A 23,602-nucleotide genomic window follows, 5' to 3' on the forward strand; every position below is an offset into this window, starting at 1 on the left:
AGCTGTGAAGTACTGCTTTAAAATTTTTATTAAGAAGAAAAGTAAACCTTTTTAAACTGAGGGAAAATGAATCAATAATTATTTGTTAAGGATCTCTTTTTATACCACGTTGTCAGTTCGCCCCTCCAGTTGTAATATGACCAAGCTGTGTGCTGAGCTTACTGTTGAGCATGAAATCTAACGTGGTTTGTGCCCTTCAGAATGAAAACAGTTTGCATTTACCTTTTTAATAAAAGGCGAGCTTTTAAGCCTGAGAAATCACCCCGTAAATGCACACGTTTAATTGCACGTGTTAATGTGTATGCTTACACAGTATTAAAAGACACTCAACAATTAACGTCATAATCCTTCGTTCCCGCGTTTGACTCGTGCTGTAAATCTCTTCCTTGTTTTCAGTTCACGTGATTACGTAGGAGGCGTGATGACATGATACGTGACTCCGCCTCCTCCATTTGAGTATATGGACAAAAAACAGGTTCCAGTTATGACTATTACGCGTAGAATTTCGAAATGAAACCTGCCTTATTTTTTTTAAGTAAGCTGTAAGGAATGAGCCTGCCAAATTTCAGTGAGTGAGTGAGTCAGTCAGTCAGTCAGTCAGTCAGTCAGTCAGTCCTTTGCCTTTTATTAGTATAGATTTCTCGATTAAGCTAGCTCCACTTTTATTAGCAACATTTACAGAAGCTAGAGACAATAAAATTGTACCTCAAACTTTTCATCAAGCTTTAATTACTGACTTTCCTAAGCAAAATAAGGATTTTTTTACAGTGTGCATCATACAGACCAATCTCACTTTTAAATGATGATGTAAAGATACTCTCCAAAGTCCTAGTTAGAAGGATTGAGAAAGTGCTTCCTTCGGTAATATCACAAGACCAAACTGGATTTATTAAAGGCAGACACTTAGCTTCCAATCTTCACCTTGTCTGATATATTCACCCACAAAGTCAAACACCCTGGAGATGAAGATATCGTTGGATGCAGAAAAAGCATTTGATACGATTGAGTGGAATTATCTTTTCACCATATTAGAAAAATTTGCGTTTGGCTCGAACATTTGTGCATAGATCAAACTGTGTACCTGTCAAGGATGTCCCTTGTCACCACTGATGTTTGCAATTGCCACTGGCAGCTCACTGTCGAAATGCTTATGAGATATAAAGTGGATTATCAGAGGACTTAAACAGAAAATTTCTCTATATGCAGATGATATGGTACTGTACAGGTGCTGGTCATAATATTAGAATATCATGACAAAGTTGATTTATTTCAGTAATTCCATTCAAAAACTGAAACTTGTATATTAGATTCATTCATTACACATAGACTGATGTATTTCAAATGTTCATTTCTTTTAATGTTGATGATTATAACTGACAACTAACGAAAGTCCCAAATTCAGTATCTCGGAAAATTAGAATATCAATTAAGACCAATGCAAAAAAAGGATTTTTAGAAATGTTGGCCAACTGAAAGGTATGAACATAAATAGTATGAGCATGTACAGCACTCAATATTTAGTTTGGGCTCCTTTGGCCTGGATTACTGCAGCAATGCGGCGTGGCATGGAGTCGATCAGTCTGTGGCACTGCTCAGGTGTTATGAGAGCCCATGTTGCTCTGATAGTGGCCTTGAGCTCTTCTGAATTGTTGGGTCTGGCGTATTGCATCTTCCTCTTCACAATACCCCATAGATTTTCTATGGGGTTAAAGTCAGGGCGAGTTTGCTGGCCAATCAAGAACAGGGATACCATGGTCCTTAAACCAGGTACTGGTAGCTTTGGCACTGTGTGCAGGTGCCAGGTCCTGTTGGAAAATGAAATCTGCATCTCCATAATGTTCGTCAGCAGCAGGAAGCATGAAGTGCTCTAAAACTTCCTGGTAGACGGCTACGTTGACCTTGGACCTCAGAAAACACAATGGACCAACACCAGCAGATGACATGGCACCCCAAACCATCACTGACTGTGGAAACTTTACACTGGACCTCACGCAACGTGGATTATGTGCCTCTCCTCACTTCCTCCAGACTCTGGGACCTTGATTTCCAAAGGAAATGCAAAATTTACTTTCATCAGAGAACATAACTTTAGACCACTCAGCAGCAGTCCAGTCCTTTTTGTCTTTAGCCCAGGTGAAACGCTTCTGACGCTGTCTCTTGTTCAAGAGTGGCTTGACACAAGGAATGCGACAGCTGAAACCCATGTCTTGCATACGTCTGTGCGTGGTGGTTCTTGAAGCACTGACTCCAACTGCAGTCCACTCTTTGTGAATCTCCCCCACATTTTTGAATGGGTTTTGTTTCACAATCCTCTCCAGGGTGCAGTTATCCCTATTGCTTGTACACTTTTTTCTACCACATCTTGTCCTTCCCTTCGCCTCTCTATTAATGTGCTTGGACACAGAGCTCTGTGAACAGCCAGCCTCTTTAGCAATGACCTTTTGTGTCTTGCCCTCCTTGTGCAAGGTGTCAATGGTCAAGTCAGCAGTCTTCCCCATGATTGTGTAGCCTACAGAACTAGACTGAGAGACCATTTAAAGGCTTTTGCAGGTGTTTTGAGTTAATTAGCTGATTAGAGTGTGGCACCAAGTGTCTTCTATATTGAACCTTTTCACAATATTCTAATTTTCCGAGATACTGAATTTGGGACCTTCATTAGTTGTCAGTTATAATCATCAAATTAAAAGAAATAAACATTTGAAATACATCAGTCTGTGTGTAATGAATGAATCTAGTATTCAAGTTTCACTTTTTGAATGGAATTACTGAAATAAATCAACTTTGTCATGATATTCTAATTTTATGACCAGCACCTGTATATATCTGATCCACAAAATACTGTGCCTGTAGTCCTAACAGCACTTACAGAATTTTAAAAGGTTTCTGGTCTCAGAATTAATTTGAACAAAAGGGTGCTCCTTCCAGTGAATTGTCAAGGACACAATATTAGATTGGACACCTTCCCTTTTATCATCACAGATCAGTTTAAATACCTAGAGGTAAACATCACAAATAAACATAAAGCTGTTTATCAACTAAATTTTGCTTTCTGCATGGAAAAAATTAAGCAAGACTTGCATAGATGGTCTACCTTTCATCTCTCTTTAGCTGCAAAAATTAACATCTCTCTATTATAATAAAAAAATCTTTGGTCAATTCGTGATCTTCTCGCAAGACACTTTGACGTCATGTGAGACGGAAAGACAGCTGCTGTACATGCTTTCAAATGATCGACACGCAGTGCAACAAGCAGAGCACAATAGAAATAAAATCTTGCAGTACTTCTTTATATTCCTTGCTTTGTACCCCAATAAGTACAAGTCATCACCAATATACTAACAACCCAATAGTGCTTCACTCAACTCAGAATATGGTACCAATGTAGGAAGTATTTTAAGACAGAGAAGCTTTTATCTGTGTCGCCTCTGCACAAGAACCACCTTTTTCCACCTCATTCCTGAATATATAAATTTAAAGTCAGATTATATTGATATTGATTGAAATGACTCTGGCACATTTTTAGTAAACTCAATGAGTTCCTAATACAACGTAATGAACTAAGTTAACAAAAAAATATTTAAAAAAAAAAAAAAAACACTGTTCAGTTAATTAATTCAAAATGATGTATGTGCCGGCATTTTGAACATTATATTTTTTTTTTTTTTTTGTATGGGTGCATTTTTGGAAGAACCTCACAAGCCCAATCGACTCTGAGTGGCTTCTGTCGAAGTTTATCTTTCACTAGTACGAGTGAAATGAGAAGCACGGAAATTTTATATATTTGGGAATGATTTTATATATTCTGACGCTGACTTTATATAGTCAGGCTTTGAATTTACATATTCGGGAGTGACTTTATATATTCTGACGCTGACTTTATATATTCAGGAATGACTTTATATATTCCGAAAATCATTGTAATTGCCTGTTTGGCACCCCATATGCACTGTATAATAGAAATATAAAAAAACAGCTAAGTAGATAGATAGATAGATAGGAAGGAAAGGCACTATATGATATATAATAATAAAATTACTCTTATTGCTATATAGATAGACAGAGAGTTTAGGCAGGTAGGCCTCTAGAGCGGCGAAGGTTAAAAAGAGAAAAAAAATAACTGAGGCACGGCAAGCCTGCTGCGCTCTGAGTGAGCAAATCTTAGCGTTACGCCACGGAAGCTGTCATATCATTCTTGAACCTTTTGTGAAAGTGTTTATTTGATCTTTGGGCTTCAGGCTTCACACATTGTATAGTTTATGCCTACATTTTGTAACATTTATTACTAAAATATGAAAAAGTTTCTGTTTCAACAATGTGTTTACACAGATTACTGTAGAAACGGAACACACATGAAATGTGTGTGTTCCAAATAGCGATTTATTATTTCCACTCTAAATCTCCACTTCACTCCCAGATAATCGATCAAGGCATGATCTGGGAGAAGTTTGTGCACGTTCTAAGTCGGTGGGGGGATGCAATAGCCGGCTGCTTGCAGCTTGTGTTTATCAGCACATTTTGATGACAAAGACGCTGGAGGAGTGTTGCGAATGGATTTAAGAAGCGATATAAAGTGGGCCGGATCTACAAGTTTTTCAATAGACTCTGGTAATTCTAGTGTTAAGTCAGTGGATAACTGATGTTATATATTATCTAAAATTTTAAAAAATCTAATTCTCAGAGGATCTGTGCAAAACTTTTTCAGAACTTGGCAGGATCTGATCAATAACATTTTAGAATAAGCCTTTAAATTGAGGAAGTAGATTTCCCTCCCCTCTTTTTCTATTCTGTTTATTTTTATTCATTTATTTACTTACATATTTTTACTATTATTAAAGATTTACTCTGCTGACCTAGCTCTTTGTCAAGTGTGGGGGTTGATTTGTTTCAAACCAAGATTTGTTAAACTTGACTTGCATGTATGGAATGTTATCTGATTTTAATAAAATTAATCTTCTTTCGGCTTCTCCCATTAGGGGTTGCCACAGAGGATCATCTTTTTCCATATCTCTCTGTCCTCTGTGTCTTGTTCTGTTACACCCATCACCTACATGTCCTCTCTCACCACATCCATAAATGTTCTCTTAGGCCTTCCTGTTTTCCTCTTGCCTGGCAGCTCTATCGTTACGATCCTTTTCCCAGTATACCCAGCATCTCTCCTCTGCACATGTCCAAACCTATGCAATCTCGCCTCTCTGACTTTGTCTCCCAACCGTCTAACTTGAGCTGACCCTCTAATGTACTTATTTCTGATCCTATCCATCTTTGTCACACCCAGGGCAAATCTTGGCAGCTTTAAATCTGCTACCTCCAGTTCTGTCTCCTGTTTTCTGGTCAGTGCCACAGTCTCCAACCCATATAACATAGCTGGTATCACTACCGTCCTGTAGACCTTCTCTTTCACTTTTGCTGATACCCGTCTTTCACAAATTACTCCTGACACTCTTCTCCATCCATTCCACCCTGCCTGCACTCTTTTTCACCTCTGTCACACAATCCCCATTACTCTGTACTGTTGATCCCAAGTATTTAAACTCATCCACCTTCGCTAACTCTGCTCCTTGCATCCTCACCATTCCGCTGACCTTCTTCTCATTCACACACATGTATTCTGTTTTGTTCCTACTGACCTTCATTCCACCCCTCTCTATAGCATATCTCCACATCTCTAGGGTCTCCTCAACCTGCTCCCTACTCTCACTACAGATCACAATGTCGTCAGCAAACATCATAGTCCAAGGCGACTCCTGTCTAATCTCGTCTGTCAACCTGTCCATCACCATTGCAAATAAGAAAGGGCTCGGAGCCAATCTCTGATGTAATCCCACCTCCACCTAGAATGCATCTGTCACTCCTACCGCAGATCTCACCATTGTTACACTTCCCTCGTACATATCCTGTACAACTCTTATGTACTTCTCTGCCACTCCTGACTTCCTCATACAATACCACAGCTCTTCTCAAGGCACCCTGTCATATGCTTTCTCTAGGTCCACAAAGACACAATGTAACTCCTTCTGGCCATCTCTATACTTCTCCATCAACACCTTCAGAGCAAACATTGCATCTGTGGTGCTCTTTCTTGGCATGAAACCATTCTGCTTCTTACTAATCATAACCTCCGTTCTGAACCTAGCTTCCACTACTCTTTTCCCATAACTTCATGCTGTGGCTCATCAATTTTATCCCCCTATAGTTACTTCAGCTCTGCACATCCCCCTTATTCTTAAATATCGACACCAGTACACTTCTTCTCCACTCCTCAGGCATCCTCTCACTTTCCAAGATTTCATTAAACAATCTGGTTAAAAACTCCATTGCCATCTCTCCTAAACACCTCCATGCTTCCACAGGTATGTCATCTTGACCAACGACCTTTCCATTTTTCATCCTCTTCATAGCTGTCCTTACTTCCTCCTTGCTAATCTGTTGCCCTTCCTGATTCACTGTCTCCACATCATCCAACCTTCTGTCTCTCATTCTCTTCATTCACTAGCCTCTCAAAGTACTCTTTCCATCTGCTCAACACACTCTCCTTGCTTGTGAGTACATTTCCATTTTTACCCTTTATCACCCTAACCTGCTGCACATCTTTCCCAGCTCGGTCCCTCTGTCTATCCAATTGGTACAGGTCCTTTTCTTCCTCCTTAGTGTCCAACTTCTCATATAACTCGTCATACGCCTTTTCTTTTGCCTTCAACAACTCTTTCTTGCCCTGGCGCCTTATCACCTTGTACACTTATCTACTTTCTGCATTTCTCTGACTATCCCACTTCTTCTTCACCATCCTCTTCCTCTGTATACTCTCCTGTACTTCCCCATTCCACCATCAGGTTTCCTTTACCTTCTTCCTCTGTCCAGATGTCACACCAAGGACTCTTCTTGCTGTCAACCTTACTACATCTGCTGTACAATACAATACAATACAGTTTATTTTTGTATAGCCCAAAATCACACAGGAAGTGCCGCAATGGGCTTTAACAGGCCCTGCCTCTTGACAGCCCCCCAGCCTTGACTCTCTAAGAAGACAAGGAAAAACTCCCAAAAAAACCTAGTAGGGAAAAATGGAAGAAACCTTGGGAAAGGCAGTTCAGAGAGAGACCCCTTTCCAGGTAGATTGGGCGTGCAGTGGGTGTCAAAAGAAGGGGGTCAATACAATACAGTACAGTACACAGAACAATTTCTCAATATAGTAAGAAATAAAAAAAAAAATATATAAATTTTAGAAGTACAGAGCAGAATTTAACAGTAGATGATATATCCCATAATAAGATTTGTATTTGTATAGAGTCCTGGAGACCTCATCCTTCAAGCTGCCTCCCCCATTTGGCCATTCCACAGCTGAAACAGTGCTGGGCCAGCCAATCCGATGAAAGGACCCCTCTCTCCCACGATTCCTGCGATCCTCCATCTGGGATGACTTTTCCTTAGGCAGGCAAAACAACTTGGCAGGTGGGCCGTGGCACCAAGTGCCACATTTGAGTACCGAGAAGAAAAACAGAATAAGTGAGGGTTAGTATACAATTATAACTGTCATGTTACTTATGTTTAAGTGCTAATGACTAACAACAGAGATGCAGTCTGTACAGTTAATCAGCCGCTCTAGTCAGGATATGCTAAACTGAAGTAGTGAGTCTTCAGCCGGGATTTAAAAGCTGAGACCGAAGGGGCATCTCTTATAGTAGCAGGCAGACCATTCCACAGTTTAGGGGCCCTGTAACTAAAAGCTCGACCCCCCACTGTTATTTTATTAATCCTTGGAATCATAAGCAGACCGGCATCTTGAGATCTTAATGTGCGCTCTGGTTTGTAAGTCATGATAAGTTCAGACAAGTAAGCCGGACCTCGACCATTTAATGATTTATATGTTAAAAGAAGGATTTTGAAATCTGCCCTGAACTTAACCGGGAGCCAGTGTAAGGATTTAAGAACTGGAGTTATGTGTTCGTATTTTCTTGTTCTTGTAATAATTCTCGCAGCCGCATTTTGGATTAACTGGAGGCTGTATAAAGAACAGTTTGAACATCCAGTGAACACCGCATTGCAGTAGTCAATCCTACTAGAGATAAATGCATGAATTAGTTTCTCAGAATCCTGTTTATTTAAAAAGCGCCTTAATTTCCTAACTGTAGTTGCCCAACTGTCTGTTAACTCTTCACTGCCACCCAATGCCTGTCTCACCTCCTCCCTAAATTCAACCTTGCAGTTTTCCTTTTTCAGCTTCCACCCTTTGATCCTTGGTTCTCTCACTCTCTTCTTCTTGATCTCCAACGTCATCCTATAGACCACCATCCTATGCTCTTTAACTACACTTTCCCCTGCCACCACTTTGTAGTCTTCAATCTCCTTCAGATTGACTTTTCTGTATAGGATGTAATCTACCTTTGCACATCTTCCTCCACTCTTGCACGTCACCCTATGTTCTTCCCTTTTCTTAAAATACGTATTCACCACAGCCATGTCCATCCTTTTGGCAAAATCCACTATCATCTGACCACCTTCGTTCCTCTCCTTGATGCCATACCTACCCATCACCTCCTGTTCTCCTCTGTTCCCTTCACCAACATGTCCATTGAAATTTGCTCCAATCACCACTTTCTGTCCCTTGGGTACACTGTCTCTCCATCATATCTGCTAACCCTCTCCACTTACCAGTCATTCTGCCAACATTCAAAGTTCCTACCCTCAGTTCCACTCCCTTTACCTTCCTCCTCTCCTCCTGCCTCCGGACATGTCTCCCCTCTCTTCTTCTCCTTCTTCAGCCAACAGTAGCCCAATTTCCACCATCACCCTGTTGGATAACAGTACTGGTAGCGGTCGTTGTTAACCTGGAGCTCGACCGATCCGGTATGGAAATTTCTATTATTTGGCAAAATTTTAAAATGATGCCCTACCTTACGTAACCTTCCCCACTTATCTGGTCTTGGGACTGGCACGAAGAAACACTGGTTTGTGGATCCCCTGTGGCTGGGTTTGCACTCCCTGTGGCTGGGTTATTTTAATAAAATGTTTAAAAAAATAAATAACTAAATAAAAAAGGAAACTCTTAAGTCACACATCAGATCTCGATGAATGAAATATTTAAGTTGAAAATGTTTACTTAGTATTACTGTGTAATTTGTTGAGAACAAAATGATGTAACGACTGTCAATGGAAACAAATATCACCAACCCATTCAACATCACACTGAAAATCAAAATCAAAATTGAAATCACAGGCTGACTTCCGTGAATTTCATCACGGCAGTTCATAATATGATTCAATAGTGTATAGCCCCCACACTGCCTTTATGCACTCCCAACAACATCTGTGCATGCTCCTCGTCAAACAGCCAATGGTGTCCTGGGAGATTTCCTCCCAGACCTGGATCAGGGAATCAGTGAGCTACTGTACAGTCTATGGCAGTACTTGGCAGCGTTGGATGCGCCAACACATGAAGTCCCAGAGGTTCTCATTTGGAATTAGATCTGTGGAACGTGTGGGCCTGTCAATGACATCCATGCCTTCGTCATCCAGAAACTGCCTCCACACTCTGGCCACATGAGGCTGGGCATTGTTCTGCACCAATGTAAGTTCTGACAGTGGCTCTGAGGATTTAATCCCAGTACCTAACAGCAGTCAGGGTACCGTTGCCTAGCATATGGATGGTCTGTGGAACCCTCCAAGGTATACCTCCCCAGAACATCACTGACCCATTGCCAAACTGGTCATGCTGGATGATGCAGCAGGCTGCATAACATTCGCCATCACATCTCCAGACTCTTTAATATCTGTCACATGTGCTCAGTGTAAACCTGCTCTCATCTGTGAAGAGGATGCGGCGCCAGTGACAGAGCTGCCAATTGTGTATTCTCTGGCAAAAGCCAATCGAGCTGCATGGTGATGGGCTGTGAGCACAGGTCACACTAGAGGATGTCAAGCCCTCATGCTGTCCTCATGGGTTATGTTTCTGGCAGTTTTTTCTGAAACATGCACACCAATAGCCAGCTGAAGGTCATTTTGTAGGGCTCAGGCAGTGCTCCTCCTGTTCCTTCTCGCACCAAAGAGCAGATATCAGTCCTGCTGCTGGGCTGATGCTCTTCTAAGGCCCTCTCCAGCTCTCCTTGTGCAATGGCCCGTCTCTTGATATCTTAGCCATGCTCTTGAGACTGTGCTGGGACCTGAATCTGGTACAGGTACCACAGCATGCTACAAGTAGTGACAAGGACACTAACAAAATGCAAAACTAGATAGGAATCAGTGAGGAAGGATAAGGAGAGAGCAGTTGACTCTGGCCACCACCTGTAAAACCATTCCCTTTTCTGGGGTTGTCTTGCTGTTGCCTTCCTATTGCACCTGTTTTCACTTTCATTTGCACCAAAGCAGGTAAAGCTGATTCACAATCACTTTTACTTCCTAACTGAACAGATTGATATCCCTGAAGCTTAAATGATTTGGTGTTAGACTATGACGATTGTTTTCCCTTAATTTTTTTGAGCAGTATATATAAATCAGATACAGTGCATAATAAGGTACAGTGGCATTTTTGGCCTGAAAAATTCAGTGGGGCCATGCCAGAATTTTCTTATAAGTTTGGAGACTTCTTTTACGTAAGCATTAGCTTATCTAACAAATATCTGTCCCTCATTTCTGAATGACTAGTGCAACGTGCAAGTTCATACATCTTTTATGTCACAAAAAAATTTGTGTCTGTGAGTGTGGATGATGGGTTGGCATTGGTCCCACCAGTATTGGTTCCTTACATGTGCCAAGACCAACAAATTAGGCCTAAATCCACATACAGTAGTTTTCTACTGGACTACTTTTAGTTTTGATAATGGGTGAAAGAATAAAACCAACATTTTCTACTACAATAATTTTTAAATCTGATTGTCTTTTATCTAGTCATTTACAGTGGGGCAAAAAAGTATTTAGTCAGCCACCAATTGTGCAAGTTCTCCCACTTAAAAAGATGAGAGAGGCCTGTAATTTTCATCATAGGTATACCTCAACTATGAGAGACAAAAAGAGAAAAAAAAAATCCAGAAAATCACATTGTCTGATTTTTGAAGAATTTGTTTGCAAATTATGGTGGAAAAAAAGTATTTGGTCAATAACAAAAGTTCATCTCAATACTTTGTTATATACCCTTTGTTGGCAATGACAGAGGTCAAACGTTTTCTGTAAGTCTTCACAAGGTTTTCACACACTGTTGCTCGTATTTTGGTCCATTCCTCCATGTAGATCTCCTCTAGAGCAGTGATGTTTTGGGGCTGTCGCTAGGCAACACGGACTTTCAACTCCCTCCAAAGATTTTCTATGGGGTTGAGATCTGGAGACTGGCTAGGCCACTCCAGGAAATGCTTCTTACAAAGCCACTCCTTCATTACCCGGGCGGTGTGTTTGGGATCATTGTCATGCTGAAAGACCCAGCCACGTTTCATCTTCAATGCCCTTGCTGATGGAAGGAGGTTTTCCCTGAAAATCTGACGATACATGGCCCCATTCATTCTTTCCTTTACACGGATCAGTCGTCCTGGTCCCTTTGCAGAAAAACTGCCCCGAAGCATGATGTTTCCACCCCCATGCTTTACAGTAGGTATGGTGTTCTTTGGATGCAACTCCGCATTCTTTCTCCTCCAAACATGACGAGTAGAGTTTTTTCATCTGACCATATGACATTCTCCCAATCCTCTTCTGGATCATCCAAATGCTCTCTAGCAAACTTCAGACGGGCCTGCACATGTACTGGCTTAAGCAGGGGGACACGTCTGGCACTGCAGGATTTGAGTCCCTGGCAGCGTAGTGTGTTACTGATGGTAGCCTTTGTTACTATGGCCCCAGCTCTCTGCAGGTCATTCAATAGGTCCCCCCGTGTGGTTCTGGGATTTTTGCTCACCATTCTTGCGATCATTTTGACCCCATGGGGTGAGATCTTGCGTGGAGCCCCAGATCGAGGGAGATTATCAGTGGTCTTGTATGTCTTCCATTTTCTAATAATTGCTCCCACAGTTGATTTCTTCACACCAAGCTGCTTACCTATTGCAGATTCATAGTGGCCATAGTGGAGTTTGGAGTGTGACTGTTTGAGGTTGTGGACAGGTGTCTTTTATACTGATAACGAGGTCAAACAGGTGCCATTAATACAGGTAACGAGTGGAGGACAGAGGAGCCTCTTACAGAAGAAGTTACAGGTCTGTGAGAGCCAGAAATCTTGCTTGTTTGTAGGTGACCAAATACTTATTTTCCACCATAATTTGCAAATAAATTCTTTAAAAATCAGACAATGTGATTTTCTGGATTTTTTTTCTCATTTTGTCTCTCATAGTTGAGGTATACCTATGATGAAAATTACAGGCCTCTCTCATCTTTTTAAGTGGGAGAACTTGCACAATTGGTGGCTGACTAAATACTTTTTTGCCCCACTGTACGTTATATTAACATTTATTTGCTTAGCAGATGCTTTTAACCAAAGAAATGTACAAAGGGGGGGGGGCAACACAATCAAATAATATCAGTTTTAACAATTATAGCAGTACAGTAATCCCTCGCTATATCGCGCTTCGCCTTTCGCGGCTTCACTCAATCGCGGATTTTATATGTAAGCATATTTAAATATATATCGCGGATTTTTTGCTGGTTCGCGGATTTCTGCGGACAATGGGTCTTTTAATTTCTGGTACATGCTTCCTCAGTTGGTTTGCCCAGTTGATTTCATACAAGGGACGCTATTGGCAGATGGCTGAGAAGCTACCCAACCAGAGCGCATATTACGTATTAAATAAAACTCCTCAAATATATTGTGAGCACGGGGGCTGTTCGCATCCCTAGAGGATACGGCCGCTCCTCAAAAAACGCTGAAAGATTAACTTCACATTGCTGCCATCCTTGCTGGGCTTACATGTGGCTGCTTTGTCAAGCGATATGCTTCCCGCACGGTGCTTTGCATACTTAAAAGATCAAACAGGACGTATTGATTTTTGATTGTTTACTTTTCTCTCTCTCTTGCTCTGACATTCTCTGCTCCTGACGGAGGGGGTGTGAGCAGGGGGGCTGTTCACACCCCTAGACGATACGGACGCTCGTCTAAAAATGCTGAAAGATTATCTTCACATTGCTCCCTTCCGTGCAGCTGCTTTGTCAAGTGACATGCGTCCCGCACAGTGCTTCGCATACTTAAAAGCTTGAACGGCACGTATTGATTTTTGATTGTTAGGTTTTCTTTGTCTCTCTCACTCTCTCTGACATTCTCTGCTCCTGATGGAGGGGGTTTGAGCAGAGGGGCTGTTCGCACACTGGCCTAGAGGATAAGGACGCTCCTCTAAAAAATGCTGAAATGCTGAAATACTACCTTCGGCGGTGCTTCGCATACTTAAAAGCCAAACAGCCCTATTGATTTTTGATTGTTTGCTTTTTTTTCTCTCTCTCTCTCTGACATTCTCTGCTCCTGACACGCATTCCTTTGAAGAGGAAGATATGTTTGCATTCCTTTAATTGTGAAACGGAACTGTCATCTCTGTCTTGTCATGGAGCACAGTTTAAACTTTTGAAAAAGAGACAAATGTTTGTTTGCAGTGTTTGAATAAAGTTTCTGTCTCTCTACAACCTCCTGTGTTTCTGTGCAGATCTGTGACCCAAGCATGACAATATAAAAATAACCATATAAACATATGGTTTCTACTTCGCGGATTTTCACCTTTCACGGGGGGGTTCTGGAACCAACCCCCGCGATGGAGGAGGGATTACTGTATAGGCTACAAAAGTTGATCATCACAATTGAAGAGCTATAAAGCTAGCAGAAAAAAATATCAGTTAACAATATGACAGATATCCACAGGGCAAATAGTATTCATTAACAGTTTGACAAGAATTTACAAAAGAGTAGGGTTTTCAATCACTTCTTAAACAAAACCTTCTGCCAAAACTCAAGATAGAATCGGGAATCTTCAGTCTAATGCTGTCCCAACCAGGGCCAGCACCTACATTAAGGCAAATTAGGCAATTCCCAAGGATGCAGATCATAATTTTACCCAGCATCACGGGTTAGCTACCAATCAATCTGTTGGTTCACTAATGTTAATATGCTTGGCCTAGGGTGCAAATTAACCTAACACCAGCACTGTTCCCAACCAAGTTATTTCTGCAGTCACTCAAATTATTTTAAACTAGCCTACGCCGCATAATTATGTATTGATGGGTGAACACTTCCTGAACGACACAGTTGTCCAAATGGGGTGGGTTTGTGGATACCACTGTGAGTGAATGAAAAGATGGACCTCTGGAGAGAGTAACATTCAATTGTCCGTGACTGAAAGGGGGATCGTCTGTGATGATGGAGGCCACGCTGGTGAAAGTTACTTCGTCGGTAGGGATAAATTTCAGCACTTATTCATTAAGGTGTAGCGAGTCTTCATTGTTGACGCTTAATATAGCTTGTGTACTGAGTTGTTCCGGAGTCACAGTTGAGAAACACTTTTTTAATGTCTTTTAAGCACAGGGAAAAAAATGAACATGTGAAACATCCGTAATGTAATAAGCCACCAAGAAAAGTAACATTGCAATAATACACGCTACGATCCGATCGCTGTAAACAGAAGTGAAAACAAAATCAAGCCCGGTGCATTCTTTAACTGCCTTGTAGCGCCGTGGTAGTGTTGCTGCTTTGCAGTAAGGAGACTGTGAAAGATTTTGGGTTTGCTACCCGGTTTCTCCCTGTGTGGATAGCGCTTTGAATACTGAAAACACCGGTATATCAATGTAATGCAGTATTCTTATTCTTATGCGTCCAGCTCTCGCTCTCTCTCGTGCGCACCTGTATATGTGTGTGTGTCGCTCGCTCGCTGCACGTATTCCTGCAGGCATACCAGTAAGTGAATGAAAAGATGGAACTCTGGAGAGAGCAACATACAACTCTCCGTGACTGAAGACTGGTTTTGGCAGATACATGCACATCTTTTTGAAAGTTTGGCCCTGTGCCTTATTAATTGTAATCGCAAAGGCAAATCTAACAGGAAATTGTCTTCGTGTAAAAGTAAAAAGCAAATTATCCGCGACAAACAAACTGTTTTATACGCTGCATACCAACCCGCGGCATAGTATACGCCACATAATCACGCCGCTTTTTTAATGTTTTTTAAGCAGAGGGAAAAAATGAACATTTGCAAAATCCGTAATGCTGCTTTCAGTAAGTACAATACATAGGCGTTTAATTTGTCGGCCACTTTTTGCCAGCCGTCTTTTATGGTTTGGGCTGCTTTTGCAGTGTTACCGCTTGTGCATATTAAATCTTGAAATCCTTCGAGTAACTAATTAACTAACACCCACCTACCCAGCTTGTGAGAAAAAAATGCACCCGTTCTTTCATCATTTTGTTGCAGCCTATCAAAGACTTGCTGATCATGTTTTCTAGACTCAATATACATTGGCTTTTCACTCAGCGCGGGGGCGCTCATTCACCTCGGATTATTACATCCTGCTAGACTAATCTGCTACACGGCTGCGTTTGAAAAACCGACTTATCCCGGATGAGTTTCACCGGCATTAATGATTAGGAATCTGGTTGGAACAAAACCCTGCATCCACAGGGGTTCACCATGACCGAGTTTGGGAAACACTGCTGAACACAGACAAAACCGACTCAGGTGAGGAGTTGGGGCGGGCAAAGTGGTTGCAGCTATTGATTATTCAGTGTTGTTTGCCTGGGTGTCTGATCTGCTCGACGGGATCATAAATAAAAGGAAAACAACGTGAAGGCAATGTCACAGGTGATCCTGTGGTATAGCGGGTCCACAGCTCCCCTTCAAAAGGCCATTTTTAAATAAATAATCATCGCACTCACAGCGTAGCGAGGGGCATGGAAGTGTGGCTGAAACAGTTTCCAGGTGGAGTCGTGCTGCGGGCATTTCTCCCCTGTGCAGTGTGCGAGCGAGTGAGGAGAGAGATAAAGCCGGTACGTTAGAGTGAGCGAGAGCAGGCTCGAAGGCAATGTGTTCCTGTGGTATAGCGGGTCCATAGCTCCCCTTCAAAAGGCCATTTTTAATCAGGCAACTGACAGTAGTGGAGTCAGGCACAGAGAAGGTCAGCTGCTGAGAGAGCGTCTCGACTGTTGCAGGGCCTGCATCGGTGAAGCAGGTGAGACGCTAATGAAAAAGAGGCACAGGGCTTATTGGTTTTTAAAGACTGCTTCCTTCATTTTGTTTTAACCTCAGTTTTAAAGGATTGCGCGGCTCTCTCTCTCGCGCTGCCTGTGTGTGTGTGTGTGTGTGTGCCTCTGTCTCTCTGTGGCGCTGCCTGTGTGTGTGTGCGGCTCTCTCTCTCGGGCTGTCTGTGTGTGCCTCTGTCTCTCTCTGGTGCTGCCTGTGTGTGTCCATCTCTCTCTCTCGCGCTGCCTGTGTGTATGCCTCTGTCTCTCTCTGGCGCTGCCTGTGTGTGTGCGTGGCTCTCTTTCTGGCGCTGCCTGTGTGTGTGCGCGGCTCTCTCTCTCGGGCTGCCTGTGTGTGAACCAAGGTTCCACTGAAGTTGACTAATGAAAAGTCAACGTGGCTCAGAGCTGCATGTGGACTGTGGCACAGACAAACAGAAATGACGGCATGTTTTCCGAGGTGTCGCGTCCGAGTTGGTGGGCGTGGCTCTGCGAGTTTTCGTCGTATCCAATGGTCTAAGAGTTGGTGGGCGTGGCTCCTTCCTGCGTGCGCCATTGGCGTCTTACTTGTCGGCGGTTTACTGAATCCACGCCCCTTCCGCCGTGCTTTCTATGGGTGGCTACTTGTCGGCGGCTTAGTGAATTATATATATAGATTAGTTGTGTCAAGTCCTATATAAACTTAATGCTAAACTCATCATGTTTATTGATAGCATACATTAGTCTCTACACACCTGCAGTGTACAATAAATATATATATATATATATATACCGTGTAACATGCATCAAACATTCCAACTAATCATAAATGTATTTTAAAGGCATTTTGATATATGTGCTGTATATTACTACTTTATGAACGATCCTTACATTAAAATGGGTTCTGAGAAATTCTAAAAAATTGGAGTGAAAGTGATACATAGTATATAATTTTATGCACTTCTCCTAAAACACATTACTTTCCTGAGGCATGTTCATGTCATTTATGCTCCAAGATACCTATCTGCTGGTGAAAGTAATTAAAGTACCTAACAACAACATGAAAGAGTTTGATTCTTCTAGACGTTTTCTACAGCTTTTCTGTTAGGATCCCCAGCAAGTTATCTGCTTCCAGTTACTGTAATATTATAATTGGTTTTAACCCATTACTAGCTGATCTTAAGGAAATTCTTTTTTTTCCACTATACATTTCTTTTTGCATAATGCATGAAGTTCCTCTGATTAGCACTTTGTCTGTGTATTGCTCCATGTTAAAACATATCTTGGTTTATTTGTTCTATATTTGTAAATATATGAAGCACCTGGGCTTGGAGATGTAAGTGTGTTAAATTAAAATACATTAATATTACCTGCTTTCTTGTCTACAGGAATTTCTCTAGCCGGCCAATCAATTCAGCAGCCAAAGGTGAACTCAGCATTCAGCTTCGCAAGTCCCTGCGCATCTTCAGCTTGGGTATCCGTGCCAGAAAACAACTGGTGAGCTCATATATTAATTCTAAAGTGTTATTATTGCTCAGTTCAACATGATTTATTTTCATGTAATAGTTTTCATAGGCAGTGTTGAAAAGATAGACTTCAATGGCAAGCCTCCTAGGTGTTTAAGTGACTTAAAGATATGTTAAAAATACAAATATATAATTATTTCAAATACATCAGTTTTTTAAAACAGCAGTTTCTTACTGCATTCTTTTTTGTAGATATTTAAATAAACAACTGGAGATATATTTTGTTTTTTTTTTTCCTGTATGACACTGGTTTTCAAACTGTTTGCTTCAGCCCCAGCAAGATTAATATTAATAAAAACATAAATTATAATTTTAAAGATTTCTTTTAAATAAACATACATGTAATTGAAAATGTTCTTTCTGTTGTGCCTTAAAAGTAGTGGTATACCAATGTGGTTATACATGAGAGCAGCTTGGTATACAAACAGCTGTCGGGTAGTACACGAGAAAAAAAAACTAAATATGGGAAAAAAAGTGATACTTAAAAGGACACTAAGCAGCTGAATATGAATTTTCAAACTTAGCTGTGGTTTCAGTCCACCATTCTATCTCAAGGTGCTCTTGCTGTGACATTCCACTCCCCTCTTTCCAGATTAAATTCTTTCAAAGCTCACATTGGCTGTAAGAGGGTAATACCTTGTCATTTCTACAACTAAGACTGATGAATTTCTGTAAATGTGAGTGTCTCAGGTGAGTGCTGTCTTTCTCGTAACTCCAAGCCTTCCTCCCCACACATGAGTAGATTGTACAGCATGTCTGTGTGTGTTTATATCTCTCTCTTTCTTTCTCTCTCTCTAGATCAACCAACATTACATGATTTTAAGTTTTAGTGTGATTGTTTTTTGTACCATCATGATTTGAACAGTTTTACAAATCATCAGACTAAGGCAGAATAATATTCAATGAAGTTGAATTTTAACAATTATTATTAAAAAAATACACATCTCAAAACGTCATTTTTTTATTACTATTAACACTAGAATTACCAGAGCCTACGAAAAAAGTCGTATAATCCATCCCACCTTAAATCGCTTCACACTTCTCCATCGGTGCCTTTTGTCCTGTAAATGTGTTGATAAGCAGCAAACAGCAAGCAGTCTGCTATCACATCCCCCACCGGCGCACAGTTTTCTCAGCTCAAATCTGTTTACCTGCGTGTCAGTAGCTTGGAGTTGTATAGAGTGAGAAGTCAAGCAAAATGACACCTTTTATAAATACTATATCGTTATTTGGAACACATGCATTTCATGTGTGTTTCGTGTCTACAACGATCTATGTAAACACATCGTTAAAACAGAAACGTTTTTCATGTTTTAGTAATAATTGACAAAATGTAGATATGAAGTATATAATGTGTGAAGCCTGAATTCCAAATATCAAAAACACTTTCACAAAAGGTACAAATATAACAGAATCAATGCGCTTTTATTCAAAAATATAACTGCAGAAAAGCAACCCGCGTTTACCTGCGACATTGACATGCAATTGGAATGAGAGATTTGGTGGCGCCACGGTGTCAGCTGCTGACTTGTAATCAAAGCTTTGCGGGTTTGATCCCGGGCGAGTCCGTTTTGAGAACTGAGCCGCTCGTATTCTTACTATTTTAGAATAAAAACATACATTTGATTCTAGTCTGTAAAAGTCGGTGTAATTTATGATACTTGTAAAGGTTAGCATTGTTTTTTTCTATTCTGTTATTCTCTCAGCCGCTTTCACGTTCCCAACCCCCCCTCCAACCCCCCCCCCCCCATTTTACAGTGCTGATTTCATATAGACGCGCTATAAAAGGTACACTCAACTCATGCCGATGATTCTACATCGGATCAAGAATGCACTTTTGCCATCTCTGCACTTTGTATACAGTATGTACATGGGAAGCTCTGCACTCGTGACTTTACGCTGTAGATCTGGCTCTTACATACAGAGGACGTCAGATCTACAGTATAAAGTCACAAATGAACTGCAGAGCTTCCTCTGTTTGATCGTCAAAGGCATGCTCACAAACTACACGTGTAATGTCACGAAAAATACCTGCTGACACTTTAGTACGCGAGCAATGGTACGAGAATGCAGTTAGACTTTTTTTGGGCATATACACCACGCTAGTGTTTAGATCTGGAAAGTGTAGCATTGGCGAAATAAATAACATACGAGCTATAGCGCGTCTTTATATGATCCAAATAAATAACATGCAAGCTATAGCGCGTCTTTATGTGATCCAAATAAATAACATTTGAGCTATAGTGAGCTATAGCGCATCTTTATGTAATCCAAATAAATAAGATTTGAGCTATAGCTCATCTTTATGTGAAAACCAGCAGTGTCAGATGGGGAGGGGGGGTAGGGTGGAATCGTGAACGCGACAGAAAATGAAACTGAATAAAAAAAAAACAAAACAAAGCTAACCTTTGCAAGTATCACACATTTACACCGGCTGTTATTGACTGACTGAGTGCATTTGTTCTGTTATATTTGTATCTGTTGTGAAAGTGTTTCTTTGATATTTGGACTTTAGGCTTCACACATTATAAACTTCATGTCTACATTTTGTCAATTATTACTAAAACATGAAAAACTTTTCTGTTTTAACGATGTGTTTACATAGATCGTTGTAGACACGGAACACACACGAAATGCATGTGTTCCAAATAACGATATAGTATTTATAAAAGGTGTCATTTTGTTAGACTTCTCACTCTATACAACTCCAAGCTACTGACACGCAGGTAAACAGATTTGAGCTGAGAAAACTGTGCGGCAGTGGGGATGTGATAGTAGGCTGCTTGCTGCTTACTGCTTATCAACACATTTACAGGACAAAAGACGTTTATGGGAGAGGTGAGAAGCGATTTAAGGTGGGATGGATCTACGAGTTTTTTCATAGGCTCTGGTAATTCTAGTGTTAATCAATAGCGTAAAGCTTTTGTTTCAGACGGAGTTGCTAATATTTGGTTACACCCACCTCACCCTCCCCCCCCCCCATATTTCAGGACACTTTAATGTTTGGGGCATGGTAGGTATGTATATTAACGCAGTCATATTTAGTACGATGTTGCATGACCCTTGCATGCAATGACTGCTTGAAGTCTGCGATTCATAGACATCACCATGTGTTGAGTATCTTCTTTGGATGCTTTGCCAAGGCCTCTAATGCAGCCATCTTCAGCTTCGGCTTATTTCAGGTGCTTGTCCCCTTATGTTTTCTGTTTAGCCTATGGAAGGCATGCTCATTTGGATTTTAATCGGTTGACTGGCCATATTCAATAATTTGCTGTTTTTTAGCTTTGAAAAACCCCTGTATGCCTAAGCAGTATGTTTGGATCGTTATCTTTTTGTAGGATGAAGCGTCCTCCAATGGGTTTGGAGGAATTTCCTGGAACTTGAGTAGATAAGATGTTTCATACAACTCAGAATTCATTGTGCTACTGCTTACATGATATAATAAAATTGTAAACTACCAAAAAATGTATTCAAGACATAGATTTAATGAATTTCTGCAGTATAATGGTACACAATTCTGTGTAATTTTCCTTTAGTTTTTAATTTAAAAGCACATTTATGAGGTTTTTACTCCAGACTTTACACAAGACATTTTACCATTCTGACTGATATGTGTTCTTCTGAATCCTGCACTGTTATCCAGGAGGGTAAACAGAGTATTACAGAAAAAAGTAAACAGTAATGGACAGGAGTACAATTTAATGCACCTCACAGTTTTGCAACTTTTTATAGCTAACCTGTCTTATGCGGTGTATAGCAGTTTACTAATTAGTTTGTGACTGTATGAGACGTATTCACTGACTTTTTACATAATGTGCCTGCTATTTCTCTGAATACGCATTTCCCATTTTTGCTAACAGACAGCTGCAGTGCCCGTTACTTTGGAAGGTCAATTACAAGGAACAAAAGCAACACTAACATTTGGTAGTCCTGTAAAAAATCAAACAATGGAGAACCAAACAACTAGTGAATCAGGTGAGTCAGTGCTCTGAAACTTTTTTCACTGCTACCATAATATCTCAAAATAGTTTTGTTAGTAGGATTTTTGCCTAAAGAGTATTGATTATGGGCTTAAATTTACATCAGTTTTAAATATAACATATTCTTCTCTAGTCTGTTTCATCTCTATGGAGCTTAGGGTGACCCAGCTATGCCATACTTCTCGATCTGCAGTCATCATCTTAGCATTTTCCCATGATGTCCCCAACAACATTCAATTACTGTTTGTTTGTTTCCAATTTTTTCTCAGTCTTACCCTCTTTCACTTCATATTTCTGAAGAGCTCATCGCTTGCTTGGCTATTTGTTGTTCATCCATCTGGAAGAAGTGTCCAAGCCATCTCAACCATTTTTGCTGGATCTTGTCCTCCAACATTGTTGCTCCTATCATCTCGCAAATTTGTTCAATGGTTACCCTATCCTTCCAGCTTTTACCAATAATTCTTCGTAGTCATCTGTAATGTGCCACCTCTAGGCACTTCTAATTCACCACTGTCATGTTCCAGACTTTCAAAAGTTTAATTTTTCTTGTCACACGTATCTCTTTGGCAAGTTGAGCATTATATGAAAAAACAAAGTTTCTGTTTGCTTTGCCAATGCTTATAGCAGTGTCTTTATCGCAGCTACTACTGCTTTGTGTGCAACTGTCAAGATAACAGAAATTATCAATAATATAACATATTATGCACATTATTTTTTATTGGATTACATTAGATAAACGTTATGAATTCCATGGTGAAATTCAGAGGCATACAACAGCAGGAATATAAAAAAACAAGGTTATAGACACACAGAACAGTTAAAACAGCAACGAGTACATTGGGTGGAAGCATTGAATTGCCTGGACGGAAATGACCCCCAGAGATGCTTCTTAGGACATTGTGGTGAAATAAGCCTGTAGCTAAAAGTTCTCCAAGAAGGCACCTCCTGCAAGGGATGGAGGAAATTTTTCATGATGGCATCCAACTTTGCCATCATCCTCTTTTCCACAACAGCTTCCAGTGTGTACAAAGTTTGCCATGTGATGGAGTAGGCTTTTCTGATAAGTTTGTTCAGACGCTGTGCTTCTTTTGTGCACAGGTTGCTTACCCAGGAGACTGCAGCATAGAACACCGCACTGGCTACTGTTGACTGATAAAACTTTTCCAGCAGCTTGCTGCATACACCAAAGACCCGAGTCTCCTTAGCAAGTACAGTCTGCTCTAACCTTTTTTGTACAGTGCCACTGTTTTGTCAGACCAGTCCAGTTTATGTGAAACCTTAGGTACTTGTAGCTCTACACCACTTCATGTCCTCACCCTGAATGGTAGTGGTCTCAGAGGCTTCTTGGCATGTCAAAAGTCCACCACCTGCAGTTTTGTCTTGCTTATGTTCACATACAGGTTGTTGTCCCTGAACCACAAGATGAAGTCCTCCACGACTTTCCTGTACTTTGACTCATCTCTCTTATTAATGCAGCCTATGATGGATGAGTCATCAGAGAATTTGTGCTGGAAGTATGTTGTGCCGTGTGTAAACAGGAAAGGAGACAGGACAGTTCTCTGAGGTGCTCCAGTATTACACACCACCATTTCTGACATACATTCCCTCACCCTCAGAAACTGCTGTCAGATTGTCAGGTAGTCTGTGATCCAGGAGATTATGGGAGCATCAAGATTCAAAGCCTTGAGCTTCTTCCTCCAGTTCATGAGGCAGAATGGTGTTAAAAGCACTGTAAAAGTAAAAGAACTTTATTCTGACTGTGGTACCAGCTTTGTCCAAATGGGAGTAGGATCTGTGGAGCATGTACATGAGAACATCCTCCACACTTGTGTGTGTCTGTTGGGTAAACTACAGAGGATCCAGATGTTCTGAGAACAGGGATTGTAGCTGTTTTAGGACTCTCAAAGATCTTCATGATGTATGAAGAAAGAACACTTTGGATCACTGGAATGCCCTTTCTTTGGCACTGGGACCACACAGGATGTTTTTCACAGTTGGGG

At 40.9% G+C, this 23,602-nt stretch overlaps 1 protein-coding gene across 1 annotated transcript in view; it reads left to right on the forward strand.

Moving 5' to 3' along the window:
- The window catches only part of LOC114668948 (uncharacterized), a 94,845-nt gene that overhangs the window by 55,900 nt on the left and 15,343 nt on the right, over window positions 1-23,602 (forward strand). Inside the window, exons 11-12 of the mRNA XM_028824982.2 lie at window positions 17,485-17,593; window positions 21,483-21,597. Coding sequence (XP_028680815.1) covers window positions 17,485-17,593; window positions 21,483-21,597 — 224 coding nt within the window. The remainder of the gene's footprint in view (window positions 1-17,484; window positions 17,594-21,482; window positions 21,598-23,602) is intronic.

The sequence above is a fragment of the Erpetoichthys calabaricus genome, chromosome 18 (genome assembly GCF_900747795.2).
Source record: "Erpetoichthys calabaricus chromosome 18, fErpCal1.3, whole genome shotgun sequence".
NCBI classification, from domain to species: Eukaryota; Metazoa; Chordata; class Cladistia; order Polypteriformes; family Polypteridae; genus Erpetoichthys; species Erpetoichthys calabaricus.